Consider the following 23,123-nt stretch of genomic DNA (forward strand, 5'->3'; position numbering starts at 1 on the left):
GTCACTGATATAACTAATCAAATCACGCAGGTTATATTACTGAAAATTTCTCATGCCAACAAGCCTCTATGAAGGGTTTTTATATCACTTGCAGTTACATATTTGGGAGATTATTGTTACTTATTTTTAAGGATACGTTGCCTAGGGTTAAAGTCAGTTATACATCCTTTATCCTTGTACCTCATAACTCATGGCAAATAGCTTCTCACACATATTTCCTGTTAGGTCTTGCTTAAACGATGTCTAATTACAGAGAAAGACAGCACTAGAGCAATCAAGATACTAGTATTTGCGCTACGGTAGCAGTAAGAATCTAAAGACTTAACTAAAGCAAGTGTTTTTACAACAGTTTGCACTGGCAGCAACCCAATATTTCCATTTAATATAGATACTTCCACACATGCATAGAAAACTGAAGAAACTAGCAAAACAGAAATAAATGGCATACAACATGCTGCCAGCCACTATTCAAAGTAAAGTCTAACAGTGGTCAAGTTTTTAGGCTGGATTTTTCCTGAATTTAGGCTGAATATGTGATGGTAGATCTTACTGTGTTCCCATTGCCTCTCCGAATCATGCTGGACTGGTCCAAATAAGCTACTGATACTGATATTAATATATGGGAACAGACTATAAGTTCTACAGTAGACAAGGCACACTAATTGACTGGAAAGAAGTATTTAGCTTTGTTAGTCTGAAGCCAGGCAGAAGGCAGGGTAAAGGTGAGCAACTCCATCTGATGAAATGAGCTGTTGCTCACAAAAGCTTATGCATTTGATTTAGTTAGTCAACACCTCAGGGCTTCTGAGGCAAGGCTAAATTGCTGGGAAAGCTAGAAATAACCAGTACAGTCCTATGCACAAGGAAATTGGACTTGTGAATGTGATGACTGAGGAAAACCATATAAATATAGACCATTATATCAGCTGGGGGGAGTGGAACAGCAAGCCAGTCCGGTTTCACCCTCTCAACATTCTACCAAAGAGATTCTGCTGGTCACAGTTCTGGCACTACATTGGACTAGCATGGTGACCCTATTTTTTTGCTTTGACTGGCTCCTTTAGCAGAAGGCAAAGCATATCACAATATGCCTACATCTGTAAGACCAGTCTGATATGGCAGACTGATGTCACCAGAGAGTAACTGCAATCACCCACAAGACAGCAGCAACTGCATTACCAATCTTTAAAACTCAATATAAGCAATGGCCATAAGCAAATTCTTCTAGCCTTTTGTGCAAATTTAGAGTTATGCCATATGTCTGGGCATCTAGACTAGATGACCCTACTTATTCACTTCTTTATGGGCAGGGAATCACTCAAGGCAGAATCTGGGAAAAGCTTTAAAACTTAGCAAGCTCTCATAACTTTTAATTAAAAACCAATACAGAGGGAAAGCTAAAATAATTAAAAGAAGCATGATCAATTTTTATCAATTATGAAAAATATTCATGGTCTACTTAGCTAGAAAATGAATCCTTATTTGCAGATCCCTTTTTATATTAAACAAAATTAAAGGCTCATATTAATGTTTATAAATCATCTGCTTTTTAAAATAGCTTTAGACTGACATAACACAGAAAGATGCCATCAGCCCCATTAAAATTGTTTGGAAGAGCAATAAAGCAACTAAAGAGAGTGTAGTAATTGTTAAAGGCACGAAGTTGTGCCTCAAGCCTGAAAAAATTGCCTAGAGGTGTGATTATCCCAGGATAATCATGCCATGTATTGTACTTAATTAAAATTACTTCATTAGACGTTTATGTTAAGGATATTTCCTGATGATCCTACTACATTCATTGGAACCATTCAGGAAAATGACCCTTGAAAAAAATGATTGATGAGATCCTGATCTCTCCAGTCCAATATAGGCAAATTTAACACCACTATTTGACTTTAAGCTTATTCTTGTATAAAAATTGGTGTGTAACATTGATGTAAATTAACAGAAACTGGGGCAATACAAAAGTCCTAACAGTGTACCCACTCCTTTGTCTTCAGTGAAAGCAGAATGAGGCTGAAAGTTTGAGGGTGAAACAGCTAACTGATCATCACAAAAAAAGTAAAAGGTTTGACACCTCACCTGACAGTTACAACCTAAAGTTTTAATTGCCTGAAATAAAAACATCAAAATAATCAAGTGTTCTGAAATATTAGAAAACTCCTCTCTCTGGTGTTGATAATGGAAATGTGCTCGTCCTTCACACGTTAATTGTGCCTAAAGTCTGGGGGAACTTAAATACATCTGTAGTTACCACATGATATTAAAATATATTAGTGATATTTTTACTATAAACAGGATGGTCTATTTGATGGTTTGTGGTTTTGATTCAGAATGAAACCCTTCATGAAACCTATCCATCACTGAAGGTTAACAGCAGAAGCTATTCTATCTTTTTAACAGCTAAATTAGTTACTTCCTTAAAGCTAAGCTGAATGGAGAAAAAGTCCAAATGAAGCATCTAGATTGCTAACACATCTTTTATAGAGGCTCTATTTCCAAATTTTGAATTCTAAAATAATTTTAAATATAGGAAGGCAGTGGGACGGATGTCTATAATAATTAAGTCCTCTAATTTACCTAAAACCCCAAAGCCTTTATAAACCTGAAGTGCTCAGAGATGGCTCCATGACCTTTCCTGTATTACAAATAGACCTGATTCTCAAGATCCACATCCATTATATGCTTGAATGAGCTCAGTATTTATTGTTCTTTCATATCATTAAAAGAGCTAAAAGGTTGGGAAAATGCATAATGTAAAGAAAGGTCAAGTGGTAATCATGGTGTGAAATGCTGTTACATGTGTAAGTATAATAATTCTTTAGATTTTATGCTCCCCGGAGAGGAAGTTGTTCAAAACTCTTCACCTACAAAGGTTTATTTTGTGCTAAATATAGCTCAACAGCACTAAACGATGGAATTAGGCTGACCTTCTGCTCTTCAGCATCAGCAATGGCCTTTTCCTGGCTCACTTTCTCAGTCTGAAGCCCTATCTTAGTAATCAAAGCTTCAGCATCTTGATTCCTCAGTTGCAGTTCTGCCTCTTGAGAGGCAAGTTTGGATTTTAGGTCCTCTACCTATAGTAGAATAAAGACAACATTATTTTGAAGCCATTGTTATTAGGTGTATTCCTAAAAGCTTATAAAACATGTATGTCCCCTTTCTATAAATGTATGATACTTGGATAAAAACTGGCATTGGAAACAAAGATCAAATAAGATTTCAAAGTTCAACAGTAACCACACCTTATTTTCCATATTTACCTGTTGAGGTTTGTTTCCATACAGTAGCTCAATTCTTCTGGCTCAAAGACGTTTGTTGATCTAACACATTATACAAAGCAATCTAACCACACCCACCAGAACTGTGCCCAAACACTAAGTCATCCAGTTTCCGAGAGCCCAAGATGTTCTTGAAACCAGATATCTCAACTCCTTGCCACAGGGCCTGGCACTGATGCAACAATATAAGTAGCAGCAACAGGACATGTTGGAAAATGCTCAACAATCACTTTGAAGCAATAACTCCAAAGGAGACTTGCCAAGGGGTTTAGAGAAATTCAGGTATTGATTAACAAAGGCCACCAGTTTGCTGTAAGAGCAATTTATCACCTGACGGGTCATATAAAAATATCCAGGAACATATTTTCCATGGGTAAGGGAAAGAGAAATGTTTAAAAATTTTTATATATATATAAAATTTTCATTCATCAGGGGTGTGTGTGTGTGTGTGTGTGTGTGTGTGTGTGTGTGTATTCACTTCAGTTTTTCCTACCCCTCCAAGCATCTTATATGGTTGATATGACAGGATACACCATTAAGCAAAAAGAGATTCTGCCTAACCTGATATGGAAACTGATGCCAAGTTTGAGAAAGAAAGTTATTAGTGGGACTAAAATTCCAAGCCAGCAGAGGGTTGGAAGATCCTTTTTGTTTGCTAAAAATTGTTTAGGAGGAAACCTGAAACCACCCCACACTTCCTGACAATTCCTGGTAGTTACAAAACTTGTCGACTTCCTCGTGTTAGAACTCAGAGAACCTTTACACTTAACACTCCTGAGGCACCAGGACACCTATATACCATTTGGTCTCCCAACATTGATTATTAATCCTGCTAACTGGATCATGATTGAACACAAATAAGCACTTCGGCTTCCCTATCCTTCCAAATGCCCCACGAGGCTTTTTAAAAGGCAGATCATTTTTTCTTTTTGATTTTTAAATTCATGACCCATTTTGAAGAGAGAAGGAGATAAAGCCCTGGCATTGGTACTACAGTCTCTTTCACAAAAGCTACTGTACAAACCAAATCCCTCCACCCATAGATTTTATAGATTTCATCTGATTTTTCATTGCTTCATGATAAATTTGAGGGAGTTCCATTTAAAATTGTTATGCAATGCTCCAGGTCATAAAACATTAATTCAGTTACAAAGCTCTGTGTGAAGTTGCTCTTTTGCCTGCACAGCAAATATCAAATTAAAAATCTTATTAATGCATTATTGTGTTTCTAAGAGCACCTTAGATGATTAAAACTGATCTTTTTAAAGTCTTAATTTGCCTTTAAGCTTTTACTTTGGCCATTTATGTTGTTCCATGTCTTAAACAAAGAGAATAAATGAGTTGGCTTTCATTCCGGATTCTCAGGCACTAGCACAATGCTGTGCAAATACTGTACCTGTGGAATTTGAAATACTTATATTTTATATATAGAACACAAACCCCTTTTGTTTTTAATAAATACATTTCAAGATTATGGCAATCCCAGACCAGATGCATGTAAACCCATTTCTCTTAAAAGCATCTTGAGACACTTTGAGCTGGAAAGATACTACATACAATTAAAGACATTTTCAAGCATCAGGGAACTCCTGTATAGCATTGACTTTATATCCCAGAGCTAACTAGTCTAATGAAAAAAAGTGTTGAGACATTTGTATATACAGTTAGCGGCAATTATTGTGTAGGACTGAAAACAAAATAGTTTCCTTAAAAAAAGGGAAGATGTATGGGCAGAGGGGTCACAGAGAGAAATAATGTGAGTATCTTTCTTAATGTGACAGCTTACCTGAGAAGCTGTTGTTTTTAGCTTCTTAATGCCATTCATCAGGTGTTCCATGCGTTTGGATATCTGCTCACGTTTCTTCTCCAGAAAGATTTTATACAATGTTATTTGCTCCAGGAAACTTTTAGGAGTGGTGTAGTTATATTGCCTCTCATTCTGGTGATATTTGGCACTCAGGTCATTCACAGCGGTGTGAGCATATACCATGAAATGGCAAATGGAATCTTGAATGTGTGGCTTAATGAAATATTGAGAGGAAAAGAAACACATGTAAACACTATTGTGACAAAACATTCAAACTTTAGACACAGCTGTATACATCAGGTTAAGTTACAAAACTAAGCAAGCATCACTACTGAGAATAATTTTCAGATTTGAATTCATAACATAACTCTGCCAGTCATAATATAAAAATAAGCTAAATGATTCTCCCCCTCCAATTTTTTAAAAAATATAATACATTTAATGTATAATTAGCTGCCAAGTCAACGTATGATTTCAGTCCCATAGAAACTGCACACTACATATTTCGCAATATATTTAAATTATTTTTAAGTATCTCAAAAAGCTAAAAGTCATAAGAGATGAACCCTATTTTATCCTTAAATCTAGAGTTAATGTTTGAGGATTTGGACATTTTAATGTGACAATCCTAAAAACCTAATTTCAGGTCAAAATTAAAATAAAAGGTACATCATAGTCTTGCTTTCACCCCACTGATCCCTAAAAACCCCACTGTCATCATCCAGAATCCTATTCCTACTGAAGACAAAAGAAATCATGCCACTGACTTGAATCAAATAGGATTGGGGTTCATATGAGAGTACTTCAGAAGTTTCCAGTTCTTACATCACTGATTTGCTGAAGGCCAGTAATAAAACTCACATTTACTGGAACAGGAATCAGGTTAGACAATGCTGAGAAGCTTAAAAATCACATGCTATGTGTCTACATTAAAACTACTATAAAGATTTGTGGAAGAAGCAAGGTTTTTTGGTGATACCTATTATTGGACCAACAGTATAGTTCTTTCTACTCTGGATCCTGACATTGTTTTTTTGGACCAGTGAAAACTATGTAAATTATACCAGAGCAAATATGCCATGTGTCCAGGTCCTCAAGACCCCACCCAATGCCTACTGAAGTCAAAGGAACTTTTTCATTGATTTCAGTTGGTACTATATTAGATATTCAATCAATTATTTCATGTATGTTGAAGTCAGCCACAATAGTTTGGCTGGAGTACGTTGTCTTCACCCACTTGGTGTAAGTGGAGAAGAAGGGAGGATTTCAAAGGAAAAATTTCAAAGGGAAGTCTTTGAGTTCATTTAATTCCTACTATTTCAAAATAAAACCTGCTCATAACAGTCTTATTTTGATTTAGAACACTGTTCACTAGGAGAAAGCCAGGAATAGAAAGCTCATGAGAATTAGTCACAGGCTTTTTTTTTTTTTAAATACACAATTTAAGAATATGAAGTGTACACATGCATGAATACAGGCAGTTCTCGGACTTATGACATAATTGGTTCTTGAAAACCACACCTTAAGTCGAAACGTTGTAACTCGGGACCAATTTTCTCATAAGAAACAAGGTTAGAAATGGGGGATTGGTTCCTGAACCAAGGCCCGATACCCTATTTTCACCAAATTTGTACTCCAAATTTGTTTCACCAGAATTTTGTACTCAATCAATTATAGATGAGTAATATAGCTACATTAATGTATTTATATTGTAAATAGCAATCATTTTGATTTGGAAGGACTTCTTTGAGGTGACTTTGCTGGACTTTTTGAAAGGCTCTTGGTTGAACTTTTTGAAGGGTTCTTGCCTGGAGTCTTCTCAGGAGTCTTGGCTGCAGGTTCTTCTGTTGTCTTGTCTGCTTCCTTAAAGAAAGTGTCCAGGGAAGTTTGGACAGATGTTCTCCAGGGAGATGAGCGACACAGCAAACTTGTTCGCTGGCATGGTGTCACATAGGATCAAGTGTTGTAAAAGTCGAAACTGACGTCAAAGTTGAAACAGGTTGTCAATTTATAATCGTTGTAAGTGAGAAACATTGCAACTCAAAACGTTGTAAGTCGAGGACTGCCTGTACACTCGTGTATATCCATTATATAGGGCTAAGGAAAAGTATTTCATGGTTTAAACTTACTCCCCCTCTATTACGTATAAAAATGAACAGAAAATGCTGCTATGATGACTTAAGTCCATTGTTATAACTAACTTCCATTTTGTCCTCTATGACTTCTAACATACTTAACTTTATAATTTGTGGAGTCACATCTCCCTCATTTTAATGATTATTTATTGCATTCTGTACAAGATGAACCCAGTTCAATTAATCAAGTGAAGCCTAAAAATCAATTAATATGAATTAAATGAGCTACACCAACTCTTAGGAAAGTCACACATAATTTACCAAAGCATTGTCAATAATGCTTAGAGATCTTTTGGAAAACTGCTCATGAGTAGTTGTTGATGCAGTTAAACGTTTCAAGCCTACATCATTAATATTACAATCAGGCTGGTGCAGATAGACTTACAATTTTTCTCAGTAAGAAACCTCATTATTTTTCGAGGCTTTTAAAGCAAGCTTAAAAAAATACCAGCTTCATTACTGACTGCAACAACAGACATTAGAAGCAAGGACCTAATGCAGAAATTATTGCAAAGGGGGAGAGCTGAACTATATTGCCTTTAAAAATCTTAAGTGAATAAGAGCTTGAACATCCTTTGTTAGAATAAAGGTGGCACAAACCAGCCAATATCAAGAAGTAAAAGACAAATCTGTTTTAAAGGGAGGCCAGACAGCAGAAATAAACATTTTAGGCACAGTTGAACAATACAGCCTCAAACAGAAATTTGTTTCAGTCTCTTTCTTTTTGAATGTCTGTTATGCCCACGAACTTTACAGTAGAAGTGACCTTCCTGGCCAAAGACACCCTTCTTACATTCTAACTGGCTGGTACTCAGTCATGATCCTTATGAGAAGTCTCTACTCAGCAATACTGAAAAGCACTCTAACAACAGTTTCATTTGTAAATCAGTGAGGGAAGAAGTGGGTTCCGGTAGAGCTGGAAGTGGCCTGAGACAACTTGTCTCAATGGGGCAAAATAACTATTGTTATCAAGCTTAACAAAATGGCACAGCATGGGAGACATGCCGAGCCAGAGAGCAGCTGGTTGTAATTCACACTGTTTTTCAGAAAACACTAATCGTTCCCGAACAGACCTCTTTGATGATTGGTCTTCCCTGCATTTTCAATTTGTCACTTTCTCTTATGATAAGGTCAGCAGTGACAGCACTTCCTGACATTAACAGCTGTGGCTTTTAAAAGGGTCATTGTGGAACTACTAATTGCAGTAATTTCATTAGCATAAATTATTTATTCTGCCATTCATTTATCTCCAGGTTTTTTTTGTAATACTACATTGTATTTTTCAATATAAGCCCATTCAAGGATGCAGCCAAAGAAAATTATTATTGCTAATTTGGCCTTCTTTATTTAAAAAACCACAGTTGATACCATGAAAAAACTGATTTAACTGCCAAGCACTCAGAAATATAAAGAGGGAATGAACCTATGCTCCAGATAAGTTTGTTTTAAGTCAAATATATTCTATACGCCTAAAGAAGACTGGACTGTGAGTTTGTATCCAATTAAAATAAAGTAAAAAGGAACAGTTTGGGGTTGTTGTTTTTTGAACCCCCTTTACTCCCAATGCATCAAGAAAACCACTTTACTTTAGACTGTAGAGTACTGGCTTTCATTCACGCATGGTTTCTACTGGAGTTAAGAGGAGTTTTCCATGAATAAGTCCATGTATTGCTTTCCTTAGATTCTAAATCCTTCATTGCCAAACCAGCTATTCAGCCTTCTGACTATAGAACTTAGCTTTTGGCAACAAGCACCATTAGCTGAAATTACATCAAGCAAACAGCAGAAATAAGAGATGCCCCAGAACTACTTGATTGTGTAATTGAGGCAGTTATCAAAACAGAGAGGGAAACCTACCCTTTGTTAGTTTTTGGAACCAGACAGGACAGTTATTTCCAGCTGCATTTCATCATATGTTAAATTGAGTTTCACTGTATCTCTTAAATACAGTGAGTACATTAAAGAATGGCATATTTTCTTAAGCTGTATACTTTACTATGGAGCCTCTAGTACTAAGGTACAAGAGATCACAGCAGTAGAACTTCAGAAGAGAGCAGACATTTGTTTTGTTCACCAATTACTGATTCTCTTACTCCATGATGTCTGTTATGATGTGAATACAGTTGGTTGTAGGAAGCAAAGATTAGGTATCATATGAAGGTTAAACCCTTTAAATAGGGTATACATATTATATGGTTCTAAGGTGCGAGTTTTAGAGTATTACTTCAGTCCCAAATGAAGGGTATATTTACATAACATAATACACTGTTGTCAAGAAATACCCTGAGAGGCAGTGTATAATAGCTAAGTGCAACCAGAGTGTGGGGTTAACACGGCCATACTGCTTCTAGTATCCAAACTAGCTTATTGCATTCTATCATAAAGACACACCCAAAAGTTGTACAAATCACTTAAGCCCAATACTAAGCATTTAAATATCAATATTGCTACACAGGGACCTTTTTACAGATTGTGTGTGAAAGCACGTGCATCAATTTGTGTTTAATTTTTTTTAAAGGGAAAATAATGCCCACCAAAATTCATGGTATTACTAGAATCCTAGAAAAGTAAGGTTAGAAGGGACCTCAGGAGGTCATCTATACCTCCGCTCATGGCAGGACCATCCCCATCTAAGCCATCCTACAGAAGTGTTTCTCTAATATATTCTTAAAACTACATGAACAACTCTTATCCACAACTTCCAGGCACAGGACACAAAGACACCAAGAACACCCTAACTTTCCACAGATAAATCATGGGAACAAGGGCACTGTCAGTGTCCTGCCACTGCAGAGAGAGGAAGTTGTTTGCTATAATACACTTGAGAGATGCATGGAAGAGGATTGTGATTTTAAATCTCTTTTATCCTCTGTTATTGTATAGCATGACCAGCATCTTCCAGCTGAATAATTTGTGTTTGGTTAAAGCAACTTCCAGGAAAGCATCCAGACTAGATCCGAAGACTTTAAGAGGTAAGGAAGCGACCACTTCCCCTGGTGGTTGGTCCATTGCAAATCTCTCATATTGTTAAAAATGTGCTTTCTCTCTAATCTGAGTTTGTCTGGCTTCACCTGGTTCTTCTAATGCCTTTTTCTGCTAGATTAAAGAACTGTTCAATATCCACTATTTTCTTACCTTTAAAGTTTCTATAAACCATTACAAGTCACCACTCTACTTTCCTTCAATAAAATAAATAGCTTTTTAAGTCTTTTATTGTCAAGGATGTTCTCCCCTAAACTTTTGAAGCTCTCTATAGTACTTAAGATGCTTTATAAAAATGCTAAACTGTATGCAATATTCCAGTAGCAGTCTCACCAATGTTGTATAGAGAGGTATAACTGCCTCCCTACTCTACTTCTGTTTATACAGCCAAGGTCCCCAGAAGCCCGTGTGCTAGCGTCATACTCGGAACTCATGCTCAGCTGTTTGTCCATTATCATCCCCCCCTTTAAATCACTTTCCAGGACTTGAGCATAATCTGCAGGTTTGTTGCCAAATTTAAATGTATACACTTAAGTGTGTTAAAGCACATTTTATCTAAATGGGCCTAGCTTCCTTGACAACCGGTGGAGTACTCATAATGGATGAAACTCATAATTCAAAATACAGAGAAAGGCTGAAAGGCTGTGGCTTGAGAGAAGGGTTGGTGTAAGTCCAGGCTCAATTCATATGAAGTTCTGTGCTTACGCTTCCAACATGACTGAACATGCTGTGGGTGTTGGTGGGGTGAGAGGCTGGGAGTGGAATAGCCTGGAATAATTGCAGAATGTAAATTGCTCATTTTATCTCTATGCTGCAGGCTGAAGTTACCATAACATGAGCTAGGTAGCACAGCCCAGGTGTTAACTCTCACCTGAAGTGGAATAAATTCTGAGACACTCAGAGGGCATGAGTTAACAGGCATTAACAAGTGGACACTGGTGTTTTAAATGCCTAACATGTAATTTCACCCATACTACCTTCTTGGGGTAAAATTCTGGCCCTATCTGCCTTTGGGTTCAAACTCTCAATGGCTTCAGTAGATCCAGGATTTCTCTCTAGCAGTGAAGAAAAACCTTGTTTTCTCTCTCTCAACCTCTAGATACAGTCTAAACTTTAAACTGTTGCCATAATCCATTTTTTTTTCCAGTCAGCTCAGTCTGAATGGTTTCCTGTTTCCTTTCTCTAAGGGAATTTAAGCAGTAAACCCAGCAGATTATTTTTATAGGGGCTGTGATATTCTACTGGTACGATTTTGTTCTCTTTCAAAGGTTTTATGGTTCTTTTTCCAATTCACTTTCATGTTAAAGACTTTGGTTTTACGGATGTTTTTCATTACTAAAGCCTTTGTAATTCTTAAACCATCTGAGGTGATTAAAAAGTGAAGCATAAGCTATACTAATAAGATAATCATTTAACTGTAGATGTGGTGTTCTTCTTCATAATGCGTTGGATGGTATTGTCAGATTCTATACCAAAAGCCTGGGCACAACTGAGCTGTGGCTAAACAGCTCCTTCTACTAAATGGAAAAAAAAGACTTAAATATGTAAAATGAAGCAAATAAAATTATCCATGTAACAGAGAAGTTCTACAAAGAAAATAACCCATCCATAAATCTTCAGCTAACAAAAGAGGACAGACAGTAGCTCAGAATCTTCATTTTTTAGGGTGGTCCTCTACTATCGTGTTTTCCTTGCTCTCTTGATATCCTAAAACACCTTTGCTGTGCCTTTTACTTTCTATTCCTCCTGATCATTCTTGCTTCATTTTTTTTACTTCTCCTCAGACACACTCTTTGCTGACTTTCTTGCATACCTTGCTTGTCTTTCTGATTCTTTTCTTTTCCTTGTCGTTTTTTTTTTTTTTTTTGGGGGGGGGGGGGCGGTTTAAACATAATTGTGTTATATTCTCTCTTTTTTCACAGTAACTTGGATCACCTCTGTTCCAAGTCCACCTTTTTTCCGCCTACAAATCCTCCTCTCATTCTCTTGTTGGTCTTTTTGCACTCTTTCCACGCTAGTCTTAATTGATTTCATCTACCCACAGGTGTGACCTGGATTGTTTCGTGTGTCAAATATTGCTCTGACATGACAGTGAGGAAACACAGAATCTGAAGTCTGATTACAATAAAGTGTCAAATTATTTTGTCTATTTTGGTAGTTTCTATTTATTTCAGTATTAGGCAACTGAAAAGAAAAAATATTTATTTACAGCCAGTTATGCACTCTTTTGTACACATGCAGAGAAGGGAATCACACATACATGCACATTTTCTTATGTCAATGAATTATGAATTTTTCCTAAATCTCCAAGATGCAACCTATAACAACAGTATTTTTAACATAGTCAGTTAAAAGCCTTAATATTAAAATGCCTAAATTGCTTCAGTTGTATTATCAATGCAGTAGGTTAAAAAATTCAATGAACAGTTCTGCATATAATCAGTTTTTTGAACTATATGGAAATGTGCAAGTTGGTAATGCAATAAAAAACCCCACACGTTCAAGATTTCCAACACTACTCTAAATATTTCACAAGGTATTAAAATACAGAAGGTTTAATTTGGGTGTGATACATATAAAGCAGGAAGGATTTCTAAGTGTATCTCTCTCTTGCTGTCAGAATCCTATAGGAGGCATCGGTATACCGCCAGAGAGCAGGGTACAGCAAACAGTGATGTGAGACATTAAGACTAGAACTGAAGCAAGTCCCTCTATGACCAGTAGATGTCATTGGTCACTCTTCATATCAAAGCAGGCTTGTCACTGATCTCTGTCAATGGTGTGAGAGGTAAAGGACCTAAACTGCATCTTGGAATCATCAACAGTTATTATTTTTAATAATTCTATGTTGTAATTTTTTTTATTAGAACATGAACACTGTGAGCATGTCAGTCTCTTGCATTAAAGGAAGAGATTATTCCTCCTTCAGGCTTTTGAACTGATCATTAAAGTTCATCACAGAAAACAGGTATCTGTTACTATCACAGAATGAATCCTGTGCAAAATTGTTGCCTCTTTTCCTAAAGTATTACCTCAATTACATATAACTAGTTCTACAAGATCTTTTCAAAGAGATTTATTACCTGTTGCCACTGCCCAACCTTCAGTTGCAACTTTCGTCATCCCCACTGGGTTCAGTTGCTTAGAAACCTTCTCTATGGGGTTTTTCTTTCTGCCAAGGGAGAGCTGACTCAAGACGCAAAGCTCTTCATCTGGCACTTTTGAAATCCTGTGCCAATTCTAATCACTGCAGATCCTTCAATCTACACCACCCCAGCAGCGATAAAACTACAATTCCCTCAAAGTCAGGGTTGCTACACACTGGTTGCCACACTAGACAGACCTAAAACCAAAATTTCCTTACATCTTAAGGGTTTTTAAATGAAACTATATTTATTACTGTTCTTTCCAAACTAACTTTCAACACACATTAGATTCTACCTGTTAAAGCTATTCACTTGTGTGGGGCAGCAGAATCCTGTCTAATTCTATCTTGACAGAGCTGCATGTAGAAGCTGGCACACCTGTCCTTGGCCCTGCTGAAAGTCCCTTAGCTTCATAGTGAGAAAATGCACTCAAATGGCATTAAAAAAAAAAAGAAGTGAGAATCACAAACCTGTCAAGGTAAACAGCGAGAGGATCACTGTACAAAATCCCAGTTCCTCCCCCCGCCCCTACAATTGAAGTGGAATATTTTCAGAATTGCTAGGCAAGCATAATCATCTTTACTGGTTTAATGTGACCTGTACAGTAACAAGAACTTTTGATAATAGGAATTTAATTGGTATTAGGTTATCTATTTTTCCACAGCAGTTTCTACCATTGGTACCAGTAATGTTGTTAGACAGCTATATGCTATCAGGTCATGATCAAGCTGAAGGAGGGATGTAAACAAGCCAGCCCCCAAAGGGGAATATCAATGTCCTTTGAAAGTCTCTTATTCAGCAGCTTCCTCCTTTCTCTATTAATCCCCTGAGAAAATACTGGGGAAAAACTGGAGCACACAAACAAACAAACAAACAAAAACACCACAGGAGTAATCGCATGCCACAGGAATAATCTTTAACCTCTTTTTGGACTGAAAGCTTACAAGAACATATACTGGAGTGTGATTTATTTTCCGGGAAAGTTTCAAATGCTATCTTTCTGTCAGATGGATACTTTCAGAACCGTTGTTTTAAACTGGTGACTGCACTGCATATGCAGCTGCTAGGAAGATTTCAACCTGTCCAAAAATTCAGAGAGGAGAAAACTGGAAACTTGGATGGAGATAGCAATTCAAGTTGAAAAGTTCAATATTTGGACCAAATTATTGATGGTAGTAACTACAGCTAATTATAGGGTTAAATAAATCCCATTACATGGGGGAATCCTATGCCTGCAGGATCTCAAATAGTCCAGATTCTGTGAGGAAGACAGAACAGTGACTTGCATTATTTGTTTTTCTCTGCTACCCCGATTGCCTGATTGCTCTCTAACTTCTGCTGAGGGAATAGGGAGTGACATGTCCTAGAAATGCAGTCAGTAGCTGCGGTGAGCTTTATAACCTTTAAAGGAAGACAAACATGCAAAGGCATAAAAAGAAAATTGTTTTTCTAGTTTATTCAGTTTTTGATCTTTTGGAGATCTCTGTTGCTTTCCCATATGACTGACGAGCTTGAAACTCTGTACCTCAATCCCCTCCGTTTCTTCAATGAACCTCCTGCTGACGGAGTGCAGGGCCTCCTGCGGCCACTCATGAAACCAGTCAATAGCTGTGCAGTTAACTATGGCTGGGAACTTCCGAGCTCTAATTCTCAGCATGGAGCCAACTGGAGAGAAGCACAAAATGATCTGTGGAGATGAAGAGGGAAAAGAGAGAGTAAAGAATTACATGGCAAGTGGAAGCGATCAAAGGAAGGAACGTAGCAAACCATGGCAATGAGCCATTTCCAGTGAGTTCACAAGCTGAAATTCCAATCAATGTAGCAGTTAATTGAACACAGTTAAACTGGAATTTTAATTTCTGCAAGTAGGCCTTTCACCCCATATATTGCATATTGTACAAACAATGCAACCTTGTGTGTTAAGATACAGGCTTGTCAACACAGAAAGCCAAAATCTACCCATTCAGGTAGGCAGTGTGATATAATTCCTCATTTCTGAATCTGGCACAATTATTTATTGACATTTTAATAGCCCTCTGTAGTGTCATGAAATATACTTTGAGGAATGAAAAGGGATCATGTATTTTTTGTGAAAGGCTAAATATAGTTTCTAAACCAAAGAAAACCATCCCAAAATATGCAATTTATTGAGGAGGGGGTGAGGGGCTAGTGTAACTAATATCTTTTAGGGAGTATTATGTATGGCTTTAGACAATTGTATGGCCCTTGGGATAATCAGCTGAATATCAAGCATGAAACTGTTAGAAAGGTGAGATTTTTTTTTTTTGGCGATACCTTTTATTGGGCTAACAACTGTAGAGTTGGGAGACTTGTTAGACAAGGTTTCAGGCACAAAGTGCCAATCCTCAGGTCGTTCCATGCCAAAAGCTTGTCTAACATCCAATTAACATTTATTTAAAAAATAAATAAATAAAATCACCAAAAAAACCTTTGCCTCTTCTATATGTCTTGAAGCAGCATGGCTACAATGCTTCAACTCTCCTACACTGTTAGAAGATGGAGTCTTTCCCTTCTACCTGGTTCTGTGCACTTCTAATGAAATATATTACTTCTTTAATTATAGGAACAGCTACCATCATGAGGTATTAACATGTTTGATTAAATATCTTAATACTTTTAATTTCAATGGAAAATACCCATATGGTATTTTCACTAAAACAAAAGCACCCATAATTGATGGTCATCTTCCCTAGCAACTACAGAAGCCAGGACAGGAACTGGCAGGTCACACCAGATAGATGATAGGTTTATTCTGCCTCTATAGTTATCTGTTATAATGTATTCACAGAAAACTGTCAGGAAGAAAAGCTGGGATGGCTTAAAAGGAAGGCAAAGAGGAGAGATGAACAAAGCTGAGTATGGGGAAATAGACAAGGGTGAAATAAGACAAGGAAAGAAAAGGAAAGGAAAGGATGAAGAATAGAGGAGGTTAGTCAAGAATAACATTTGATATGGATGTAAGCCCTTGGGAAAGGAAGGAAAAGGGGTACAAGTCGGCGTGAATAGAACATAATCACGGAGAACTGCTTTCCTATTCTGCTGTGATATCTAGAAAATGTCACAAATAAGTTACCTGAAAAATGCAAAAGGTTAGCTACTGCAGAATAATATATTACAAATTCCTATCCCATGGGGGGTAACACAAGGAGAGAATTTGTAGTAATCTATTTCCCTTTATGGGCAAAGGTGAATAAATGTTAGCAGAAAGTACCCAAAACAAGGAAATCTTTTATCATTCAAATAATAGAGATTATGCCAGATGAATTCAGAACTGGGACCATTTATGCTATATTCCTCAAAGTGGCACTTGCTAAAAGGGATCAAGCCTGGCCTGACAATTATATACTGGTCCTAATGCTCTCTTCAGAAGGGGATGCTATTGTCCACAATGTCACTTTAAAGAACACAACTTTTGCTGGAGACCATGATGGGACTGAGGAGGAGAGACGAGAGTAAAAAACAGGTACTATGAAAGAAAAGAAGACAGTTAAGGGTGACTGGGAGAAAGAATGGAGGGAACAAGAAAAAGGAGGGAAGAGATAACAAGACTAAAGTGCAAAGTGGGAACAAAATAAGAAGGAGGTAACTGAACTTGCTAAAGAGGAGAAAAACCCTATATATGATGGGCAAATTTAATCTCTACATCTGATTCTGGGTTTGCATTGCCCACTGTGCTATTTTTAAATCAGATTCTCTTTTTTTTTTTTAAATTCCTAAATTATTGTGACTCACTTGCAGCAATGTTGCTCGAGTATGCTTGTTGCAATGTTTTAGTTTCCTTTAGCTCTGATCTCACAGCGTTTATTTCTTTGTGTGGCACAGAGGGACTCTATTTCATGATATAATGGAGATCTGAATTGCTGTTGTCATTCTGTTTCCCCAGTTGATCTAGTTTATTTTCAGATAGAGGGAATACCTTTCTCACATTTACCTCAAATTTCTTTACCCATAACTCACTTGTACATTTATCCTAGAAAGCACTTGAAAATGTGTCAGCAATAATAAGCTTTGAACCAGAGTCAATGAACAAAACCAGAAGTTCTCATCTTTGGATGTTTTCTGAAGTCTTTTCTTCCTTACAATGTATATTTCCAAGCCAGGTCCCTCTCTCCCACCCAATTCAAGCACCCAGCCACCGCCACCTTTGCCAGCCAGTGAGCCAAGGGAACCGGCCTAGGTCTGCCTGAGCCTAAAGGGGCCCAAAACAGAGGGGCATCAAGACCCCAGACAGAAGACTGCCCAGAGGAAGCTAGGTGCAGCTCTGGTAGCCGGCCCAGGGCTAGACCCACTTGCTGGGACTGGGCAACCCACACTGGAGCAGCAGAGGCAGCCAGCCTGTGCAAGACAGGAGCCTGCTACAACTAAGGTCAGGTGTGGATGGGAGAGGATGGCCTGGTAGGCCCAGAGGGTACCTGACAAGGGTGAACCCTGGAGGGACTGCCCTTGATGCCTTAGCCTCCTGGCAGTTCAACCACTCACCCAAAGTGTGCCACTGAGGGACACCCACCACTTCTGGCCACGAGCAGGCCCAGCAGGGATTATGCAGAGCCTCTGAGACACCTGGACAAGTGGCAGCAAAGAAAAGCCCTGGGGAAGAAGGGGCTAGATAGAAAAAGGGGAACAAAGGGTCAGGGTAGCAGAGCCTTAAGCTCTAATGTTGGGAGTGTGCAGCTCAGCACAGTGCCCTGCCCACCACTCAGTCTCAGCCACATCAAGTTACGTTGTTTCTCTTTTGTGTTAGCATTTTTTCTCAAAGTGTAATAATAGGTCACAGCAAACTCCCATGACACTGGATTATCATCCCACTGGTGCATCAATCCACCTGCAGTGACATCAAGGCACAGCTTAGGATCTACGATAACACCCTAGCGCAGGAGTTTTCAACCTTTTTGGATCAGTGTATCCCAGGAGGCCCGGGGGGGGGAGGGGGAAGTGGGAGGAGGACTGGGGTGGTGCACAGCCAAATGCAGTGGCAGCAGCTGCTGCATGAGAGCTTCCCCCACCTTGTGTGTTCAGCGCCTGAGTGGCAGCACAGGATAGTGTGTGGTGGCACTCTATCTCTGCCTGTCCGTGTGTACCCCCTAGGGCCTTCTTAAGTACCCCCAGGGGTACATGTACCCCTGGTTGACAACTCTTGCCCTAGTGGAAAAGGGTGAAGATGGGCCAAGGAGATGTCCCTGAGCTGGTAAGAACCACTGAGCAACATTACAGAGGTATAACACCTACAGTTGTGGCAGGCGAGTAGGCTCAGGGGCAATCTACCCCTGCAGGTGGCAGGGCGAGGGCTTATCAAATAGTTGAAGGCTGCTATTAAATCCCCTCTCAGCCTTCTCTTTTCTAGACTAAATAAGCCCAGTTCTCTCAGCCTCTCCTCATAAGTCATGTCCCCCAGCCCCCTCACCATTTTTGCTGCCCTCTGCTGGACTCTCTCCAATTTGTCCACATCATTTCTGTAGTAGGGGCCCCAAAACTGAACACAGTACTTGATGTGGCCTCACCAGTGCTGAATAGAGGGGAATAATCACTTCCCTTGACCTCCTGGCAACACTCCTACAAATGCAGCCCAGTATTGGCAACAAGGGCACACTCTTCACTCATATCCATGTTATTATCCACTGTAACCCCCAGGTCCTTTTCTGCAGAGCTGCTGCCCAACCAGTCAGCACCCAGCTTCTACCGGATACATGAGATTGTTCCATCCTAAGTGAGGAACTTTGCACTTGTCCTTGTTGAACCTTATGAGATTTCTTATGGCCCAACCCTCCAATTTGTCTAGGTCACTCCTAGCCCTACCCTCCCGCTACTCCCCTCAGCTTGGTGTCATCTGCAAACTTGCTTAGGGTGCACTGTGTGCCATCTTTAAGGTAATTGATGAAGACATTAAACAAAAAAGCCCCAGGACCGACCCCTGGGGCACACCACTTGATACTGGCTGCCAACTGGACATTGAGCCATTGATTACAACCCTCTAAGCCTGATTCTCCAGCCAGTTTTCTATCCATCTTACTGTCCATCCATCCAACCCATACTTCCTCAGCTTGCTTGCAAGAATGCTGTGGGAGACGGCATCCCAAGCCTTGCTAAAGTCAAGCATATTATGTTTACTGGTTTCCCTGAATCCAGAGCCAGTTATCCCATCGTAGAAGGTAATCAGGTTGGTCAGGCATGACTTGCCCTTGGTAAATCCAAGTTGACTGTTCCTAATCACTATCTTCTCCTACATATGGATTCTTTGAGGACCTGCTCCATGATTTTTCTGAGGACCGAGGTGAGGCTGACTGGTTTGTAGTTCCCTGGATTCTCATTTTCCCCGTTCTAAAATATGGGCACTATGTATGCCCTTTTCAAATCATCCAGAACCTCTCTCCCCTTGTGGGGTGTGCTCCCTTTTGGGGTCTCTGGCACGCCAGCTGGAGGAGCTCCAGGCCACAGTCCAGAGACTGTGTGCCATCAGGGACTGCGAGCAGGAGATAGACTCCTACTGCCAGGCCCTTCTCCCCCGGGAGGCAGAGGGTAGACCACAGTCTCCCTCCAGGCCAAAGGAGGACTCCGGGACCTCCCGCTTTGTCCAGCCAGGGGCATGGACCAAGGTGGTCAAGGGCCCTAAGGCCCGCTGCACCAAGGCCCCTGCCCTGCCAGAGCTGAGCAACAGGTATGCACCTCTTGCTGCTCCAGCAGAGCCTGCTGAGTTGCCGGCTCCCACAGGCAGCATGGGCCCAACTGCAGCTACCGCCCCTGCTCTCCCCAAGACAAAACTAAGGTGTTTGTTGTGGGAGACTCCCTCCTGAGGGGGACCGAGGGGGCAATCTGCCACCCTGACCCCTCAGCCCGGGAAGTCTGCTGCTTCCCGGCGGCCCACATCCGGGACATTGCGGAGAGGATCCCAAAGCTCCTCCAACCCACAGACCACTATCCCATGCTCCTTATTCATGTGGGCATCAATGACATGGCTCAGAGCACTCCCAGCCGGGTCATGAGGTGCTACAGGGATTTGGGAGTGGGGCTAAAGGGTCTGGGGGCACAGGTGGTGTTCTCATTGATCCTCCCAGTCTCAGGCTATGGGCTGAGGAGGGAGAGGAGGATCCACGTGGTCAACCAAAGACTGCAGCGCTGGTGTCATTGGGAAGGCTTTGGCTTTCATGACCACAGCCCGCTCTTTGGTGAGAGAGGCAGCGAGCTGCTGGGAAGAGATGGCCTCTACCTCTCTCCCCTAGGGAGGAGGCTCTTCTCAGCCAGACTGGCTGACCTGCTCCACCGGGCTTTAAACTAAGCCCGCTGGGGGTCGGGGGGACTACCGCCACTGCTGGCCTGCTGAGCAATCCTTGCAAAGCCAGCGGGCCAAGGCATTTAAGGGCGCCCAACCCCTGGTAAAATCTGTGGGCAAGGAAGGAGCCCCCCAAGGGGACACTTGCCTGCCTGTATGCAAATGCCAGGAGCTTGGGGAATAAGCAGGAGGAGCTCATCCTCCTGCTCAATGCAAATAATTATGATGTCATAGGATAACGGGTATAGATGGCTATACCCTGTACAGGAGGGATCGTGTAGATAAAAGGGGCAGGGGTGTAGCTCTCTATGTTAAGGAAAGCTATGCATCCCTGCAAGCCGATATTGGCGACCAGGGTGGACGACTGGAGACCCTCTGGGTTAAAATCCGTGGGGAACACGGCACAGGGGACACAATGGTGGGAGTGTACTACAGACCTCCCACCCAAAGTCCTGAGCTTGACCAGGAGTTTGCCCGGGAACTGGCTGAGGCAGCATGCTCCAGGACCATGGTTGTCATAGGTGACTTCAATTACCCGGACATCTTGTGGGAGGATCGCTCAGCAAAATCTGAGTGGTCGCAAAGCTTCCTCTCATGCGTGGATGACCTCTACCTGACTCAAGAAGTCTATGGGCCAACGAGAGGCAAAGCGCTGCTCGACCTGGTACTGGCTACTGGGGATGACCTAGTCGGCGACCTAGTGAACGATGGGAAGCTGGGTGACAGCAACCACGAGCTGATCACCTTCACCATCCGCCAAAAAGCTGGCAAGTCAGTCAGCAACACGGAAGTCCTTGACTTCAGGAAAGCCAACTTTGACAAGCTCAGGAGGCTTGTCAGTGAGGCCCTAAGGGACCATGACCACAGGGAGAGGGGAGTTCAAGAAGAGTGGTTGCTCCTCAAGGGAGCGATCCTCAATGCACAAACTAAGTCTATTCCATCTCGGAGGAAAGGCAGCAAGAGGGCACAGCAGCCCCCCTGGCTCTCTAGGGACCTAGCAGACCTCCTGAGGCTAAAAAGAAAGGCCTACAAAGGATGGAGGATGGGAGTCACCTCCAAGGAGGATTATTCTGCACTGGTCCGGTCCTGCAGGGAGCATACCAGGAAAGCCAAGGCTGCAACTGAACTCCAACTAGCTTCGAGCATCAAGGACAATAAAAAGTCCTTTTTCAGATATGTGGGGAGCCGGAGGAAAAGCAGGGGCAACACTGGACCCCTGCTGAACCAGATGGGGCAACTGACAACTGATGCCCAGGAAAAAGTCAACCTATTAAATAGGTACTTTGCGTCGGTCTTTCATCAGTCCCATGGGACGCCCATGCCTACTACGGGACAGGGAAGTCCAGGTGAGGGTGATCCCCTGCCCTCCATTAATGCTGACTTCGTGAAGGAACATCTTGAGAAGCTGGATACCTTCAAGTCAGTCGGCCCTGACAATCTTCACCCCAGGGTACTCAAGGAGCTGGCAAGCATCATAGCCCAGCCTCTAGCGCGGATCTTTGAAAACTCTTGGCGCTCTGGTGTAGTGCCCGAAGACTGGAAGAAGGCCAATGTGGTGCCTATCTTCAAGAAAGGGAGGAAAGTGGATCCGGCTAACTATAGGCCCATTAGCCTGACTTCTATCTTGGGGAAGATCTTAGAAAAGTTTATTAAAGAGGCCATCCTTAATGGACTGGCCGATGCCAACATCTTAAGGGATAGCCAGCACGGGTTTGTTGCAGGTAGGTCTTGCTTGACCAATCTCATTTCCTTCTATGACCAGGTGACCTATCACCTGGACAAGGGAGAAGAGATTGATGTCATATATTTTGACTTCAAAAAAGCCTTCGATCTGGTATCCCATGATCACCTCTTGGTGATACTGGCCAATTGTTACCTTGGGTCCTCCATGATCCACTGGCTGGAAAATTGGCTCCGTGGTCGGACCCAGAGGGTAGTAATTGATGGAAGTCACTCATCCTGGTGTCCTGTGACCAGTGGGGTCCCCCAAGGCTCTGTCCTTGGACCCATACTGTTCAACATCTTCATTAATGAATGTGGACACTGGAGTCAGAAGCGGACTGGCCAAGTTTGCTGATGACACCAAACTTTGGGGCAAATCATCCACACCAGAAGACAGGCGGGTGATCCAGGCTGACCTGGACAGGCTCAGCAAGTGGGCAGATGAGAATCTGATGGTGTTCAACGCTGATAAATGCAAGGTTCTCCATCTTGGGAAGAAAAACCCGCAGCATCCTTATAGGCTCGGCAGTGCTATGTTGGCTACCACTATGGAAGAAAGAGACTTGGGGGTCATCATTGACCACAAGATGAACATGAGCCTGCAGTGCGATGCTGCGGCTAGTAAAGCGACCAAAACACTGGCTTGCATCCATAGATACTTCTCAAGCAAATCCCGGGACGTCATTCTCCCCCTGTACTCGGCCTTGGTGAGGCAGCAGCTGGAGTACTGTGTCCAGTTTTGGGCTCCACAATTCAAAAAGGATG

General features: G+C 41.1%; 1 protein-coding gene across 1 annotated transcript in view; it reads right to left on the minus strand.

The window, feature by feature from the left end:
* DNAH11 (dynein axonemal heavy chain 11) overlaps window positions 1-23,123 on the minus strand; it is a 281,712-nt gene that overhangs the window by 78,525 nt on the left and 180,064 nt on the right. Inside the window, 3 exon segments of the mRNA XM_059728936.1 lie at window positions 2,931-3,077; window positions 5,068-5,301; window positions 14,877-15,038. Coding sequence (XP_059584919.1) covers window positions 2,931-3,077; window positions 5,068-5,301; window positions 14,877-15,038 — 543 coding nt within the window.

The sequence above is a fragment of the Alligator mississippiensis genome, chromosome 5, assembly GCF_030867095.1.
Source record: "Alligator mississippiensis isolate rAllMis1 chromosome 5, rAllMis1, whole genome shotgun sequence".
Taxonomy (NCBI): domain Eukaryota; kingdom Metazoa; phylum Chordata; order Crocodylia; family Alligatoridae; genus Alligator; species Alligator mississippiensis.